The sequence below is a fragment of the Colius striatus genome, chromosome 17 (genome assembly GCF_028858725.1).
Source record: "Colius striatus isolate bColStr4 chromosome 17, bColStr4.1.hap1, whole genome shotgun sequence".
NCBI classification, from domain to species: Eukaryota; Metazoa; Chordata; class Aves; order Coliiformes; family Coliidae; genus Colius; species Colius striatus.
In genome coordinates this window covers 5,410,542-5,427,671 of record NC_084775.1, presented here as the reverse complement: position 1 = coordinate 5,427,671, position 17,130 = coordinate 5,410,542, and the positions used below count along the sequence as shown (strand labels likewise).

General features: G+C 58.6%; 1 protein-coding gene across 1 annotated transcript in view; it reads right to left on the bottom strand.

Moving 5' to 3' along the window:
• Positions 1-14,544, bottom strand: part of SRRM4 (serine/arginine repetitive matrix 4) — a 38,164-nt gene extending 23,620 nt beyond the window's left edge. Inside the window, exon 1 of the mRNA XM_062010271.1 lies at positions 14,414-14,544. Within this exon, the coding sequence (XP_061866255.1) occupies positions 14,414-14,544 (131 nt within the window). The remainder of the gene's footprint in view (positions 1-14,413) is intronic.
• Positions 14,545-17,130: the final 2,586 nt, after the last annotated feature.

Sequence of the window (17,130 nt, the reverse complement as noted above, 5' to 3'; positions counted from 1 at the left end):
GTCCTGCAGCAAACCCACAGGCAGCAGCAGCTCCTTTTGCCTCTTGCACTCCACAAGGGTTTAACCACCACTCTTGGCACATCCCAGGCCAAAAGAGCAGCTTGGCTCTTTGTTTCCCAGCAGTTGATTTGCTATGCATGGCTGAGTGGGAACACAAGGGTTGCCCTGTTTGGCAGAGGGTGCCAGATGCTTCAGGGGATGCTGTGTGGTCACAGCCCCTGGGGAGGGCTCTGTCCTGGGGCCCCAGCTGGCAGCAGCTGCTGGGATGGGCAGCACTGGCAGAGCATCACAGGGAAAGTGATGCTCCTGTGGGTCATCTTTTTCAGGTGGAGGCAGGCATGGGGGTGAGCACAGCCTCTCCCATGGCTGAGTCTCCTTCTCCCAGTGATCCAGGATCCCCATCCCCCTTCCTCCCCCAGCAGCTCGCTGCTTTGCAGGGCTCAGTCTCACCTTGCCCCGCTGCCAGCCATCCAGGATGGCTCTGCTGAGCACCTGCCACAGCACAGACAAACCCCAGAACGTGGCACATGGGCTGGTGGTTTCTAAAGGAACCCTGGACTGCTGCCCCAGCCCCAGCAGTTTCTGTGGCATCTTGTGCCTCCCACGCTGCTGGCTGGAGGTCCCTGTGGTGCTTCATTCTGTCAGCACCTGCACACTGCCAGGCCAGGCTGGCTCTCAGGGGAATAATCCTGTGCTCCTCAAATCCTCCTCCTCAGATAAATACCCTGCAGGTTTCCATGTCTGAAAGGAGACAGTTGTCTCCTCAACCAGAGAATAGGAAAAGAGGAGCCTTGGCTGTCCCCAGTGCCTCCTGGAAGGGCTGACACTGCCATGCTGCACCATGGCACAGCAATCCTGCACATCCCCAACCCATGATGTGGAGGACTCCAGGCTCCTAAGTGACCCTGGCAGAAGCTGCTCTGAGGACAGACTGGAAGCAAGAGCTCACTCTAGCCCCACAGCCACTCTCCTCCTGGCCAGCCACAGACTGCACTCCCAGACCCCATCCCTGCCATCACCCTCCCTGCAGCCTGGAGCAGCCATGGGGACAACCGCTCCCCAGTGCAGGAGGTGGGGCGTGGGGACAACCCCAAGCAGCCCTCCTGGAGCTTACATTTAGGAAAACCTTGCACCTGAGCTCAAATTTCTCATTAACAGCTCACCCAAGAGCAGGGCAGGGCAAACACAAGCCAAGTGATGCCACACCATGAGGGGTGCTCTCTGCGATGCGCTGGGTCCCCCCGACACAGCAGCCAAATCGTGTATTTGCCAATAACAGAGCTCATTAAATGTTAATCAAACAGGGGATTGTAAGCACACAGTTACCAGGAGCTCCTGGGAGCACTGAGAGATCACTTAAAAAATGAATTAGTAATGAGGCAGCAAGGAGAAGGCGGCTGGAGAAGATGTGCCTGGAGCAGCAAGGCTTGTCCTCCTCTCCTTTCATTTGTTTTTTTAGGGTAGATGTGTTGAACATCCATCCCACTATGCTGCCCAGTGCCAGTGGGGCCAGGAGGGCTCAGTGAGGAGCAGATGTCCCTGTGCAGGGCCACGTGGGCAGCAATTAGCTCACAGGGAAAAGAATTAAGCAACAGATTTGTGCTGCTGAAGAGAGGAGCCCACAATGTTCCCAGCCCAGGGAGGGAGGTGGCAGGTGGGCTTTAATCTCCCTGCTACGTGCTGCTGGGGGCTTTTTAGGGCCAGAAGGGCTCTTTGCCTCCTTGTATCATATCTCCTCTGTCAGATAAGCTGGGAAATTCCCAAACTGCAGCTTTGTGGATGGGGGTTTTAGGTTTGACTCAATCCTCCTTCCCCATAACACCCCCTGGTCCCTGGGAAGCACCTTGGTGGTCTTGCCAGCTGCCCAAGAAGGACTGGTGAGGGGGGGTTTGAGTTCCTGAGAGAGAAGACAGGGCTTTTTCTCCTCTCACTATGCCCCAAGGACAGAAAGGTTGGTATGGCCATGCCATCCCTGCCACATAGAAAGGCAGTGTGCTGCTCAGTGCTGCAGCACCCAGGGCTGCTTGGGGGTCATAGCTAGAAAGAAACCTCCCTCTCTGCTTCCAGGTCTTGTCCCCAACCATTCACACTACCCTGCAACTCTGAACACTGTCTTAAATGATCTCTAAAAAATAAAGGGGAGGACATTTGGCTTGCTACTGCCCAGGGGGAAGGTCTGGAGGAGGCAGGCAGTCCCTGGCTCCTGTGCCTGGTGGCAGATCCTGCAGGGAGGGGCTGCAGAGAATCATTTCACTTACCAGCACATCCACCTTTAATTGGGTGTAATAATAACTTTATTGCTTGCTGGGCTTTGTGAGGCTGAACTAATATTTGTAAACTGCTTTGCTCTCCTCAGGTGAAAGGCAATCCAGAACAGCCCAGCCCAGCTATTACTCACATTTGGATAATCCAGAATTATTCATAAACAAAATCAAGATTATGCAAATGCATTCATTAGTTTTCAGAATACCTCCAGGAAAACAGAGGAATTAGTCTTGTTAACAATGATTTATTATGTAAGTGTGTGTCTAAGCATGCACAGACCTGCATGCTATAGGTGCTGGGGAACGTTGGCCTGGAGCATGTCCCTGCACCACCGAGTGCTGGACAGCCTGTGCCAAGGGGGATGTTAACAGCAGCTGAACAGGAGCCAGCAGCGTGCCCAGCTGGGCAAGAAGCAAAGGGCATCCTGGCTGGGATCAGCACTGGGGTAGCAGCAGGAGCAGGGCAGGGATTGTTCCCCTGTGCTGGGCCCTGGGGAGGCTGCAGCTCCAGGGCTGTGCTCAGTGCTGGGCCCCTCACTCCCTGCCACAGGGACACTGAGGGGCTGCAGCTCCAGGGCTGTGCTCAGTGCTGGGCCCCTCACTCACTGCCACGGGGACACTGAGGGGCTGCAGCTCCAGGGCTGTGCTCAGTGCTGGGCCCCTCACTCACTGCCACGGGGACACTGAGGGGCTGCAGCTCCAGGGCTGTGCTCAGTGCTGAGCCCCTCACTCACTGCCACGGGGACACTGAGGGGCTGCAGCTCCAGGGCTGTGCTCAGTGCTGAGCCCCTCACTCACTGCCACGGGGACACTGAGGGGCTGCAGCTCCAGGGCTGTGCTCAGTGCTGGGCCCCTCACTCACTGCCACAGGGACACTGAGGGGCTGCAGCTCCAGGGCTGTGCTCAGTGCTGGGCCCCTCACTCACTGCCACAGGGACACTGAGGGGCTGCAGCTCCAGGGCTGTGCTCAGTGCTGGGCCCCTCACTCACTGCCACAGGGACACTGAGGGGCTGCAGCTCCAGGGCTGTGCTCAGTGCTGGGCCCCTCACTCACTGCCACAGGGACACTGAGGGGCTGCAGCGTGGCCAGAGCTGGCACAGAGCTGGGGAAGGGGCTGCAGCACAAGGGGCTGGGGAAGGGCTGAGGGAATGGGGGTGTGGAGCCTGGAGAAGAGGAGGCTGAGGGGAGCCAGGAGCACTCTGACACTCCCTGACAGGAGGCTGCAGGGAGCTGGGGGTCAGGCTCTGCTCCCCAGTAACGAATGACAGAGGAGATGGCCTCAGGTTGCCCCAGGGGAGGTTGAGGTTGGAGCTGAGGCAGAACTGTTGCCCTGAGAGGGGTGTCAGCCCCTGTGCCAGGCTGCCCAGGGAGTGCCCAGCCCTGGAGGGACCCCAAAGCCCTAGAGCTGAGGTGCTGAGGGCCAGGAGTTAGTGCTGGGCTGGGCAGGGGAGGGGAAGGCTGGGACTGCAGCAGCTTCAAGGGCTTTTCCAACCCAAATGATTCTATGATAAGTGGCCACCTCAATTTTAGGATGTCCTGATGCCTCCTCAGCAAGCAACTGCACCCAGTACAGACCCCTGCACCCCCCCAGGGTCCTGAGGGCTGCTCCAAAACACCCCCAGCATCCTCTCTACACCCACCACAGACCACCTACATGGCAAAACCATCACCCTACTCTCACCAAAACAGCCTTTCCTATCCAAATTTTACAGCACAGGCAGAGCCAGGAGGCTGCAGAGGGGGTATCTGCACGCAGACCCCTTGCTCAGGACCTGCCCTTTTCACCCAGTTCCTCCTCTCACTCCAACACCAGCTCATTCCCAGCTTATTTGGCTGCAGGGCAACGCTGGCAGCTCTTTGGGGTGTGCTGGGGAAGGGGAGATAAAGGTGTGCCCAGTTCAATGAATGCCACATGCCTTTCACTCCATAGGTTGTGTGCATGGTTAATTATTTTTATAAAGAAAATAATTAGTCCCAATCAAGGCAGAAGCTCTCCAGAATTACAGCTCATTAACCACTCTCACATTTTGCTGTTCTATAAAAAGTCATGTGGCGCTGATGAAAATTACAGACCCTTGGAATCAGCATTAAATACAAATTCAGACAGTGTTACCATCCTATTACCATCAACTGCATCGACTTGGCTTGGGTAATTGCAGCTGGAGATGAAGTGCAGGGATTTCTGCTCCATCCAGTCTCTGACAACAAGCACTCTGCCCATTAGTTTGCCAGCAACAAGGTGACACTGAGCCCCAACTCGGCTGAGTGCAGCCCTGGGGAGGTGACAGCCACCAAGGAGAACGGGGGGGTTTGGGGGTTCTGGGATTCTGTGACCATGCAGGTCTGAATCCCAGACTGGTGGGGATTAAAAGGGCCCTGCAGAGCTGCTCCAGCCCAACCCCTGCTAAAGCAGGTTCCCCTCCATCAGGGGGCACAGGAACGTGTCCAGGTGGGGTTGGGAACCTCCTGAGAAGGAGCCTCCACACCCTCCCTGGGCAGCCTGGGCCAGGGCTCCCTCACCTCAGCACCAAAGGACTTTCTCCTCCTGTGCCAGTGGCACTGCCTGTGTGCCAGCCTGTGCCTGTTCCCCCTTGTCCTGGCACTGGCCACCACAGAAAGAAAGTGTTGCCCCATCCTCCTGACACCCACCCTTTAGGTATTTATTAATGAGCTTCCCCCTGAGCCTTCTCTTCTCCAGGCTGACCAGGTCCTGCAGCCTTTCCTCCTCACACAGATGCTCCAATCCCCTGCTCCTTCAGATTAGGAAGGTGAAGCAGTTAATGATGCAGCCAATCTGTCCTGTGGTCTGGGACAGCACAGCCACCAGTGCAAGCGATGGCCAGAGCTCGGAAATACAGAGGGGACAAGGAGCAACATCCAAGCAATGATAACAGGTTATCCTCATGGAACATGGGGAAAATGAGACTTGGAGGGCTGCTCTTGGCAGGGTTGCAGAAGCATTCCCAGGCATCTCCATGTGGCCCGTCCTGGTCCAGGGGCTGTGCTGGGGCCAGCTCTATCGAACGCTGCAGAGCCCGCGCTCACAGCTTAATTGAGAGAAATCACAGCACATTAAAGGCAGTTCAGGTCGAATCAATACTGACAGGGCAGGGAGAGGGAGCAGGAGGGGGCTGTGTCCCAGCACCAGGCACAGGCCATGGGCTCACTGCCTGCTCTTCCTCGGCAGAGAGGCCGTGTGAGACCCCCTGGCCTCCCCTCACACAGGGCAAAGCAGCAGCACAGGGCCTGGGGCAGGGAGGGGGCAGGGGAGCCACAGCTCCTCAGGATCCTGCTTTTCAGTTCCCATTCATCAGAGCTGAAGGTGCCCTGGGTGGCATTCTCAGCCTGGCACACGGCTCTTTGGCCCACGAGCCTCCACTGCAGGATTAACCCAGCCATGGCCATGGCAGCAGCTCCCTGGCCTTGGGCAGCTGAGCCCGCTCACAGCCATGGGGCAGCTGGGGCTGTGGGGGGAAAAACCACTTCTGGGGAGCTCCTGAGGGCAATGGGATAGCAACTACTACCACAAGGCAGCAAATAGGCAAAGGTGTGGCATGTGCTGCTGGTGTTGGGGCGCTTGGCTCTGTCCTTGCAGGTGCTGGGATGCTCCACGCTCAGGGTGAGGCCACAGCCTCTGCAGCTGCAGCTGCCATCCTGCACTCTCTGAAGCATCCAAATAACCCTCCAAAACATCTAAAGCACATGCTTTGCCCAACACTGGCTCCCAAAACACACGTGGGAAGTGTTTGGGAGAGCACAAGGACCGGTCCAGAACTGTGCCAACAGCTTCTCCAGCCATCAGACAGAACAGGCAACTGAGCCCCTGTGCCCAGGGATGCCCCAGGATCCAGGGGGAGATGCAGCCAATGCAGCCCCAAGCAGGGGCTGGCCAGAGTCTGGGGCTTTGGGGGTATTTTCCTCCCTTTGTTCCAAATCTTGAGGGGTTTTGGCAGATAAAAACCCCACCCCATGGAAGAAGCAGTGCTGAGCCCACTTGTGTCTCCATCTCAACAAACCTGGCTGTGCTCTGATCAAAACAGGGGGTTTTAAAGAGGCCAAATGATTTATAGGCAATAGGTTCCAGAGTGAAACCACCAGCCTCAGGGGTAAACCAGCCCAAAGCCCTAACTGCCCCCTGCACTTTGTCTGCCACAACCACAGCCATGTCCCTGCTGTCAGAGCTGCCCCACTGATGATGGAGCAGTGGAGAGTAAGTTGTGACCTGTCAACATGCTACAACATACAGGTGTTACATGTGCACTGCTTTGGTAGGGGTGGGTGTCCAGCAGCTCCAGCTGACCCACAGATTAATTCAGCAGCTGATCTTCAACTGGGAAATCTCTTAATGCAAAAAAACCTCATATTCCCTTGCTGGGCAACAGCTAATTCTTCACCCTGACAGTCATACAGCTAAAACCACAGCCTCCTGCACAGCTCTCTTCCAGTCACCCCAACACACAGAGAGACAAACTCAGCCCAACCAGCCCGTTGCCTGAGTGCTGTTGAGTTGCACTGCTGGGATCTGGTGCCAGTGGCACAGAAAAGCTGATTTCTCAGCATGGCTCATGTATCTCTGAGCATTTTCAGCCACATGAGATGGGCATCTGAGCCCAGCTCTGAGATCCAACAGCATAAAGGGCTTTGCAGCCCCTACCAACATTGCCAGTAGGACAAGAAGAGAAAGGAGAGCAACCCCAAGCATTCAGACCCTGCCCAGGCTGCCCCCAGACCCTCTGCCCTCCCCAGAGCCCCCACTGCCACTTCTGTCCCTGCAAAGCCCCAGACAGGGCTGGGCAGCAGCAGCTCTTTCTTCTTCTATGACACAAAACACAGAAGTGTTAAACAGGTCATTTTTGAGGCAGTTAGCTCCAACCTCACTGCCTCCAGACTGGGCACCCATCTCAGCCAGCCTGAAACACCAACAGAAGGGGTGGTTTTTTTCCCACTTCTATTTTTTTTAAGCCCTTCCTGCTGTCCCTGCTGCACTGGCATGGAAAGTGCTTCTGCCATGTGTGGGGGAAAAATAGCTATTTTTAAGCTCCCAGTGTTTGTCAGCACTTTTGGCTCAAGTGGCTGACAGAAAAGTCAGTTTTGCAGCACCCAGTTGTCCCATGGAGGGCTGTGTGGCCTTTGCCAGGCGATGGTGAGCACCAAGATGTGGTCACACTGCCAGAAGTGATGGTTCAAGCCACTCATTCCCCCCAGCCCAGCATGTGCCAAAGCTGTACCACACCAAAGCCCTGTCACAGGGTGCTGTGCCACTGGGCTCCACTGCTCCTGTCAGATTTTAGGCACCAGGAGCTCTGCACCTTTCACATTGCTATAAAAACACGAGTGGAATTTGCCAGCCTGGGTTGGGATTTGCCAGCCTGGGTTGGGATTTGCAGTGATAAAGAGGTTTCAGTGGCCACTGGGAGAAAAAGAAGGGAAAAAAATAAAAGAAGATAAAAGGAAAGGGTGGTCATGCATGAAATGATTTCATTTCAGTGCTGTGGGGTTTGCATTTGATAAGTTCATCTTATGGAAAAATGCATGCAGAAAGGCCACCAGCCACGGAGCTGTGAGGAGGGATGGGGATGAGCAGAGAAGGGCTCAGCTCAGCCATGGCCCTCTGGAAGGAGAAATCTCCCAACACAGGACCTTAGAGGAGAGCAGGGATCCCCTCTCCACAGGGAGTGGGCCTGCAAAGCCCCTTTCTGGGGATGAGCTGCAGCAGGATGGGTTGGTGAGAGCACAGAGACAAGAGCTGCCATGGGACCTGCTGGTGGGCAGAAGGTCCTGAGCAGCCCCTGGCATGAAGGTCATCACTGTTATTTATTATTTAGGGCTTACCAGCCTTAAATGTTTATTAGCTAGATGTTGAGAGAGAGATGTGAATGCAGGTACAGGGTTTGAGAGCCTTGCTCTCCCGCTGCTCTGGGGATGATCTGTCAGCTCTCTCCAAGACAGGCAGGGACAACCTCCAGCCCCAAAGACCCTGAACTAGCCACATTTTGTCCTGGTGTGCTGCTCCATACTTGAGTATCCCTATGAAACAGTCTCACTCAGCTGCTGAGCCCAGCAGGGAGTGCAACCCCCCAAGCTGCCAGATACCCCTGGGGCTGTGCTCACCAACCCAGCCCTGCAGCCAAGCCCCTGGGGCTGTGCCCACCAACCCAGCCCTGCAGCCAAGCCCCTGGGGGCTGTGCTCACCAACCCAGCCCTGCAGCCAAGCCCCTGGGGCTGTGCCCACCAACCCAGCCCTGCAGCCAAGCCCCTGGGGCTGTGCTAACCAACCCAGCCCTGCAGCCAAGCCCCTGGGGCTGTGCTAACCAACCCAGCCCTGCAGCCAAGCCCCTGGGGCTGTGCCCACCAACCCAGCCCTGCAGCCAAGCCCCTGGGGCTGTGCTAACCAACCCAGCCCTGCAGCCAAGCCCCTGGGGCTGTACTAACCAACCCAGCCCTGCAGCCAAGCCCCAGACATGGGGGCTCTCAGCAGCGGCTGCTGGCGGCTCTGTTCAAGGGTGAAATCAAATGTGATCCTTCATCCAGCAGACATTTCTCCCTTTTACTTCCTTCCACCTGATTTCATCCCTTATCCGAGGAGGAGGATGAGGAGAAGAGATGGGATACAAGGCTTTCCCCAGCACAGTGTGGGTACCACAGGCTCCTCACTCCCCAAAGGCAGCAGCAAGCCAGAGATTTAGAGAGAGTTGCACCCTGGGTTTCTCCACCAGACACTGAGGACTTTTGCTCTGACTGAGGGCCAGGCTGTGCTTGTGTTCTCACTGGTGAGTGCGGGAACTGGAGCAACGGGGTCAGATCTGGGCTCTGAGCAGGACACTCAGACTTTTACAGGTCAGAAATTGCCCATTCTCCAAACCACAGTGTTTCCCATCACCCTTCTGCTTTCCAGTGCCTGTGGTGCTGGTTTAGAAACAAGGCTCAGCCCCACATCTGCATTTGAGAGCTTTTAGGTGAGGATGACTGCAAAAGGAGCACAGCAGAGAGAGGAAGCTCTTTTGGGGGTACCCAAAGGGTCTAAGCCCCCATCCCTGAGCCTGGGGCAACTATGGGGGCTTCCAAATGCCTCCTGCCCTAACCCCTCATGTGCTTGTACACCATCCTACGCTGATGCACAAGGTCACCCAGCTAAGGCAGCCCTGGGTGCTGAGCCCAGCACTCATCCCAACCAGCCCAGGGTGGATCCACCCCACCAACATGCCACAGGGGACAGAGGTGTCCCCCAGCCCACGGGGAGAGGCCAGCAGGGACACACGGAGAGACAGATGGACGGGGGGCGGGGGGAAGGAGGAGGAAGGCTCTTGGAGCAGCAGGGAAGGGGTCCTGCAGGCTCTGCATCGCTCGTGTGTCCCGTCCCCTCCCCCAAGCAGCTCCCGAGCTGCCTAATTAGCTCTGCCCGCTCGCTGTCCAGCTGGAGCCGGAGGGCAGGGGCAGACAAAAGCCCCTCGGAGGAAGGGGCAGGTTTGCTTCCCCTCCCCCTCCGCTTTTGTTTTCAAGCCCCCGTCTCCCCCCGCTTGGGCCGGGGCCACGGGCTCATTAGCGCTCGGGCTCGTTGGGCTGGGAGGGAGCAGATGGCAGCCAGGCGCCTGGCGCTGGCCCCCCGCGCGGCAGATGCCGAGCAGCGAGCGGGAGGCTTTGGGAGGGGGAGAGGTGCGAGGTGGGCAGCAGCACGGCGGGGCTGCCAGCACGGCTTCCCCCGCAGCAGCACAGCCCAGGGGCCAGCAGGGAACCGGCACCGCCGAAACATGGAGATGGGGGTGCTCTGAGCCCCTGGCACTGCTGTTGCTGCCCACTCCCAGCACGGCCAGAGGTGCCCAGCAGCATCCCAGCAGGGTTGCAGCAGCCACATCTCCGGGATCATCCCTGACAGCAAACCAGGCAGGAAAACAGCTCCTAATCCCAACTCAGCAACCATCCCCCGCCCTCCCCCTCCACATGCAGCACAGCCTGGGGGATTAAGGGTTAAAGCACAAATCCCCCACGCTGCCCTGATGTGACCCACTTAGACCATCTGGCAGGAAGGGTGGCAGGAGCCTCCTTTCTCCTGCACAGCCCCTGCTCACGCGGCCTCAGCGGCTGCCCCGGAGCTGCAGTCACACCCGCAGCCCTCAGCCTCAGCACGGCCCTCACCTCTCCTGGGGAGGTGGATTTCAGCTCTTTGGGAGTGCTGGGATGGGGCAGCCTCATGGCTGGGATAGCAGAACATAAACACCCCCAAAAGCATCCTGTAATTCCCTAGGATGCCAAGACTCCAAGTCCCAGGGGGACCCTGGAGCATCTCCCAGCCTGGCTGTCCCTGGCAGCCACGAGTTCCCTGGCAGCCAGAGATGCAGCAGTGCTGGGAGAAGTCAGGCCACCAACTGCCCAGGGGCTCCCAGCCACCAGCCTGTGGCTGAGGTCACAGCCAAAGACAAGACACAGGCAAGAAAGAGGAAAGAGAATCCCAGTTGTGGGGCCATGACTACAGCATGGCAGCAATACTTGTCCCCAAAGGCTGGGCAGAGGCCAGTGGCGCCTTATCACAGAGGTTTAAAGAGCATTTTTGGTTCACAAGAGCCAAAGCCCTTTGCAGCAGCCACGGACTGAGAATCACAGCATCCTTACCCAGCAGTGACAGCAAGGGCACTCAGCTCAGCACAGGGGCTTGGCCTCACCCCTCCCCAGCCTGCTGGGCACACAAACTCCTCCATTCCCACCCCAGGATTTTGCATGCACTGGAACAACCCTCCTGCAAAGGTGAGATGGGGACAGCCCCAGCCCTGCTCAGCCTCCCCACACAGCACAGCCCTGCCAGGCCCTGCGTGGGGAAAGGTTAATTGCAAGAGCCCCTTTCCCCAGCACCTCACTTCCTTTCATGCTGAAAACTGGTCAATAATCCATTTACTTTGGCAAAGCTCTGCTCTGGGCTTGAAGCCGTGTCAGGGGCCAGGGTATATCCCTCCCCCACACCCCCACCCCAGCAGGACCAGGAGAGAAGGATTAATGTATTCTTTTGTTCCAGGTTGAACCCTGGGTTTAACAGGCTCTAACCCTTCAAACCTCCATGGGAGACTGATGGGAATTTAGATGGAAGAGGTTTTATCTCCAGGACCAGCAGCAAGGTGGTAGGGAAGGATGGGGCAGAGATGGTTGGAAGGAGAAGATAAAGAATCAACTCCCCCCCAAAAAAACACTTTCTACCACAGGAACCCCACGGCTGCCCCCCAAGCATGCCCTCAGCTATGCCCAGGGAACCCTGCAGGGATGGATTTGGGCTGTGCCTACTGTGGGGGGTTCCCAGCAGGATTCCCATGGCCCTTGGCACCCCAGGAGGGCACAGGCTCAGCCAGCAGAAGCGATGGGGAGAAGGGGCAGAGCTGCCCTAGAAAGCAGAGCATCGGCTGCGGGCAGCGCGGGGCCACAGCCAGGGCAGCGGTCTGCGGCGTCTGCAGAGCAGCAGCTGCCAAGCCTGGCACCACACTCAAACCCAGATGGTCACCTCAGGATTTCACTTGGCTAACTGGTCCCCCAGACTCCTCTCTGATGTGCTCTGCTCCTTGGCACCGCAGATGTCTGCTCTTAAATTAGCCGGGAGCGTCGTCAGGGAAGAGGCTGATCCAGCCCCACTCAGGGACAGCGGCAGGAAAAACAAACCCTGGCTGCAGCTGGGCACAGAGATGGAGAGGGGAGCTGCCACCAGCCCCAGGGCTGTGCCCACACGGGTGGGGAGCAGGAGCCTAGGTCTGGCTGTTGCTGGGCTACAAACTAGAGGTGCTGGGGACATTGCAAGGGCCCGGGGGGGATGTGAGATGAGGCATCTCATCAGTGTGATCCTGCTGAGGGAGCAGCCTCAGGCTCCCAGCAGAGCACACAGGGTGCAAGCTGAGCTGGCAGCCCTGCTGAAAGGAGCCAGGGACTGTGGTCTCTGCTCCCTCAGCTTTCAGCTTCAGCTCCCCAAGCAGCAAAGTCCCTCCTGGCACAGGGGCAGGGGAAAGTGCAGCATTTGCTCTGTAGACCCCAGGGAGAGCCTCTCTGCTCCCCTCCCTGCTGGGCTCAGCACCTGAGTGAGCCCGTTTCACACAGGTACCCAAATGTGGAGTATCACACCAGGGCAAAGTGTGGCAGTTTAGGGCCTTTTGGGGTTGGGAACTGTCCCTACCTGGCAGATAGCCCATCACTGGCTCTGCTGAGTCCCCATCCCTGCTCATCCCCAGAGCAGTGGGAGAGTAGGGCTCTAAAACCCTGCATCCCATGCATGCATTCACATCTCTCCCTCACCATCTAGCTAATAGGTATTTAGGCCTCCTAGGGCCTTAGTAACAACTAACAGCAATGACCCTAATGCCAGGGATTGCTCAGGATATTCTGCTCACCAGCAGGCCCCGTGGCTGCCCTTGTCTCTGTGCTCTCCTCAGCCTGGGAGCTGAGTTGCTCCAGCAGCAGCACACAATGGCATCACAGGCAGCAGAAGCACACCTGGCTCAGGGACCCTGTTGGGCAGAACCTGCCCGTGCCAAGGGGTGAAACAGCAGATACAAACTGGTAGGTCCATTTCACAATGGACTGACTGCTCCCCAGCCCTGCCCACAGCTCCCCTGCCACCCCAGCTGGCATCACCAGCCAAACTGAGAGCTCACCATGCTTGGTAACTTTTTTACCAGAGCTGCAAAAGCCTCAACCTGTGGTGCTCTGCAGCCACCCACATCACTGCTCAGAGCTGCACAGCATTGCTCCTGCTACTCAGGCTTCTGTATTTCCCCAGTGCCCTCGTTTGTTGCTGTATTACATCTGACTGGGGATATTTAAGCAGCACGACTCAGGCACACTCAGGCAGGAGAATGTGTGTGTGCATGTGAGAATCAGCACCCTGCCAGTCCCTTGGGGTGCCAGATGCAGTGGGGAAGAGGCACCGTGGTTCGTCTCCCACACAAGGCTGACGCCCTGCAAACGCTGCCCGAGGAGAGGAGATTTGCTCATCTCCCTTGGAAGCCTCAGCTGTGCTTTTCCCTGTTTCCTACCCTGGTTCACAGCAAATAGAGGAGATGAGAGAAAATTCACACCTGGTCTGTTGGGCCTCAGGGCTGGAAGCGACTCCAGCATTGCACGAGCAGTGGGACCCCCATCACTGCCGGGGCTCACAGCCTCTACAGACACAGGATCCCCAGCACAGCTCAGCCTCACACTTCAGTACAGGCTGAGCCCCTGACACTCTGCCCACTGCAGACCCAGCCCCTGTCCTCACAGCCCATCACCTCCATCAAACTTTGGGTTGCTCCCCATAGCAGATGGAGAGCAGCCAGCAGTGGAAATACAGGGCAGAGAGACGGGAGAACTGGTAAAAGCATCTTTTGCTTATAAAAACAAGGCAGAGGGTATTTTTAACCAATGTCAAGACAGTCAGCAAAATGAACCCAGTCTAAGTTAGAGAGCATGTTGTGAGGAAACCCCACTGACCCTTGCTTGTGTGACAGCCTGGGTACAAGCAGTCCCCTCACCTCCTCTCACAGGCTTTGGCTGTTGCTCTGCCTTTGGCAAACACGAGGAGCACTGGCCTCGCCAGGGGCAGGAGGGACAGGGCAAGGGACCTGGGGGACACCAGAGCCCTGGTCCATGGCTGCATGCAGGCTCCTTGGGCAGATGCAGCCTCCCCACTTCACCAAGGCAGGATCCAGTTGGGGGGGAGGTTGATCCCCTCACAGGCATCATCTTCCCCGGGTGAAGGGCTGATGCAGAGACAAGACAAACAGGACACACACCCCAGGGGACTGTAGGGAGGAAGAGAGGCAGCCACACTTTCTGGCTGCTGACCTGCACCTCTGCCTCCACCTCCATCACCCACCTAGAGCTTTCCAGCCTCCCCACACACACACTCCCCGCGGGAGGCAGCTGGCTCCCGGGCTCCAAGCACCACCGAGCCGAAGTTTGCCAAGCCTGGTGCCCTCCAGGCGCAGAGAGGGGCCCAACCTGCCAACATCCCTGCCCCGGGCACAGGGGCAACCCCAGAGCCTCCAGCTCCTCACTAGGGCTGGGAGGAGGAAACACCCCAGTCCCCCTTGATGTTGGGGGTCCTAACTGAGAGCGGGGAGGAGGCTCGAGGTGCGGCAGCCGCCAACCGGAGATGGGAAGGGGGGTGTCCCCGAGCCCCCCGCGCCCCAGCAGCCCTTACCTGGGCAGCGGCTTGCGGGCAGTGATACTGGCCACGATGATGCTCTCGGGTCGCGGTGTGGCTACGGCTTTGAAGGTGCCTCGCCAGAACTTCTCAAAGAGCTGCTTCTCGCCCTGCTGCACGCTGGCCATGGCCCGCCCCGGGCTCCCCCCGCCCCGCCACCCTCCGTGGCGCTCAGTCCTACATCCCACCCCCGTCCCGGGAGCCCGAACCTGGCTGGCAAGGAAGCGAAGGCAGATCTACCGCCCTCGTTGCCCCCACCTCATCCTTTTGTGCCGGCGAGGCGGGGAGAGGGGCTGAGCCCGGCCCCCGGCCCCTCCCTGGGACCGCCCCCGCCGCGGCTGCGCCCGGAGCCGCGGGGAGCCCGGGCTGGACGGGGACCGTGACATCCCCCGGGACCATGGCAACCCCCCGGGACCGTGACAACCCCGCGGGACCGTGACATCCCCCCCCGTGCCGTGACATCCCCCCCGGGACCATGACATCCCCCCCCGTGCCATGACATCCCCCCCAATGCCGTGACATCCCCCCTGGGACCATGACATCCCCCCCAGTGCCATGACATCCCCCCCAATGCCGTGACATCCCCCCGGGACCGTGACATCCCCCCCGGTGCCGTGACAACCCCCCGGTGCCGTGACATCCCTCCCGGTGCCGTGACAACCCCCCCAGTGCCATGACATCCCCCCGTGCCGTGACATCCCCCAGTGCCATGACATCCCCCCGTGCCGTGACATCCCCCCGTGCCGTGACATCCCCCCGGGACCGTGACATCCCCCCCAGTGCCATGACAACCCCCCGGTGCCGTGACATCCCCCGGCCGTGGCCGTGAGCCCCTCCCCGGGACCGTGGCATCCCTCCCCCGGGGGTCCGTTCCGTAGAGGAGCCGGCGGCCCGTCTTGGGCTGGATTCGCTCTCGTGAAAAACCACGGGCTGGGCGCCCTGAAGCCGAGGGCTGGGGGAGGTCTCGGGTAGCCCCCGCTCTGACTCATCACCCCCCCTCCCGGACCGTCCCTTGCCCCGTCCTCATCCCCTCCTCAGCCGAGGAACCGCCTCAGCTCGCTGCCGGTCCGTGGGCAGCCTCCACCTCTCCCTTTGCGGGGCACAAGCCCTCGAGGGCAGAGCACCAGCCTGGGCTCCCCCCAGTCCCCGTTCCCCAGCAGAGGCTGCTGGTAGCCTTTGTGTTTGCCCACTCCCAGCTGTTTGCCAGATACAGGTGAAGAAAGAGGGAGAATCTAGAGCCACCAGCGTGGATAGCTGACAGGGAAAGCAGCAAGAGGCCAGGGAGATGTCTGTAACTGGTCCATACTGGGATTTTGGAAGAACCCTCTCTTTGTCTCCCCCTCCTCACCCTTTCCCATTTAATAGGCACAAGGATGGGCCACGCTTCCTCTTGACCCCAGCAACGGGGCTGGGCTGGTGCAGGCTGAAAAACCCTGCAGTGAGGTCCCAGCCAGCTCAGAAAACAATTCCTCACCTTCCAGGGCAGGATCTGACCCCCTGAAACCGGGTGTGTGTGGAGGGAGAGGGAAGGGCTGGGGCAGCACAAGTGCAGCGGCTCCGTCTCCCCCGGCCTCTGCACAACGGACAATAGAAAGGTCTTTGGGAGAAAACGCTGCTTCTGCCAGATGCTTTGAGGCACAAGGAAAAGCTGATGACCTTGGATGGATGAGACTCTCTCTATTGTGCCTTGGAAAGCTGCAGGATGCCTTTGTGTAAGCGCTGGGGGGATAATGGAGCCGGGAACAATCCGCAGCAGGAGCTGAGGGAACAACGACCGGGGAGAAACCCAATCGCTCTGCTGCCATAAACACGGAATGAGCAGAGGGCTCATCCCGACAGCACTGTCTGTCCATCTCCTCTTTCCCTGCCCCTTCCTCATGCCAGGGCTCTGCCCTGCTGGCACCGAGGGACAGGCAGCCTGGGCTGTGTCCCCACACTGAGAGCTGCCGAGCAAGAGCGCTGTCAGCACGCGCCGGCTGCAGCTCTGGGCTTTGTGCTGCGGGGCCAGAGAGGATGAAGACGGCTGCTGGGGAGTCAGAGGGAGCAGGCACGGAGCCAGGAGGCCTTTGTAGGAAGGCAGGCAGCTCTGCCAGGCCATGCCTCGAAAGCCCAGTGGGGAAGGATGACATTCAGGCACGGCAGAGAGCTGCTCACTGAGAGACTGGGAAAGGCCGGCTGGAGCTGCGTCTCTGCTCTAGTCCAGGGCATAGCACACACAGGCAGGAGATGGCAGAGTGGGGACCCTCCAGGGCCAGCAAACAGCAAGGCAGAGCAGAAGGAGCAGAGAAAAGGGCTCCAGAGGGCTACAGAGCTGCACTGTGAAAGCATGGCTAAGGAGGGTACAGATAGCACCCACAGCCCCTGCAGATACCCACTCATGAGAGCCACTGCCACCCATTGCTCTTTCTCCACAGGCAGGCAGGGACAGGCACCTACCCTCAAGCAAATCCAAGAGGGGTTTCCTCTGGCCCTTCCAGCCATTCCCATAACCTGCAGCCTCCCCTTTAGGAGCTCATTTCCCTTCAGGGCACATTAAACTCACAGAGAGATCAGGGAGAAGCACACACTGTGCCCTGGTCCTGCTCTGTTCCTTAGGGAATGCCACAAACACAGGGTGAGGATCAGCAGGAACCTCTCTGGCACAGTCAGTCCCAGCCCTCTGCTCACCACTCATCAGCCAAACACCCTGCAGGACATCAGCCCCTGCACACCCC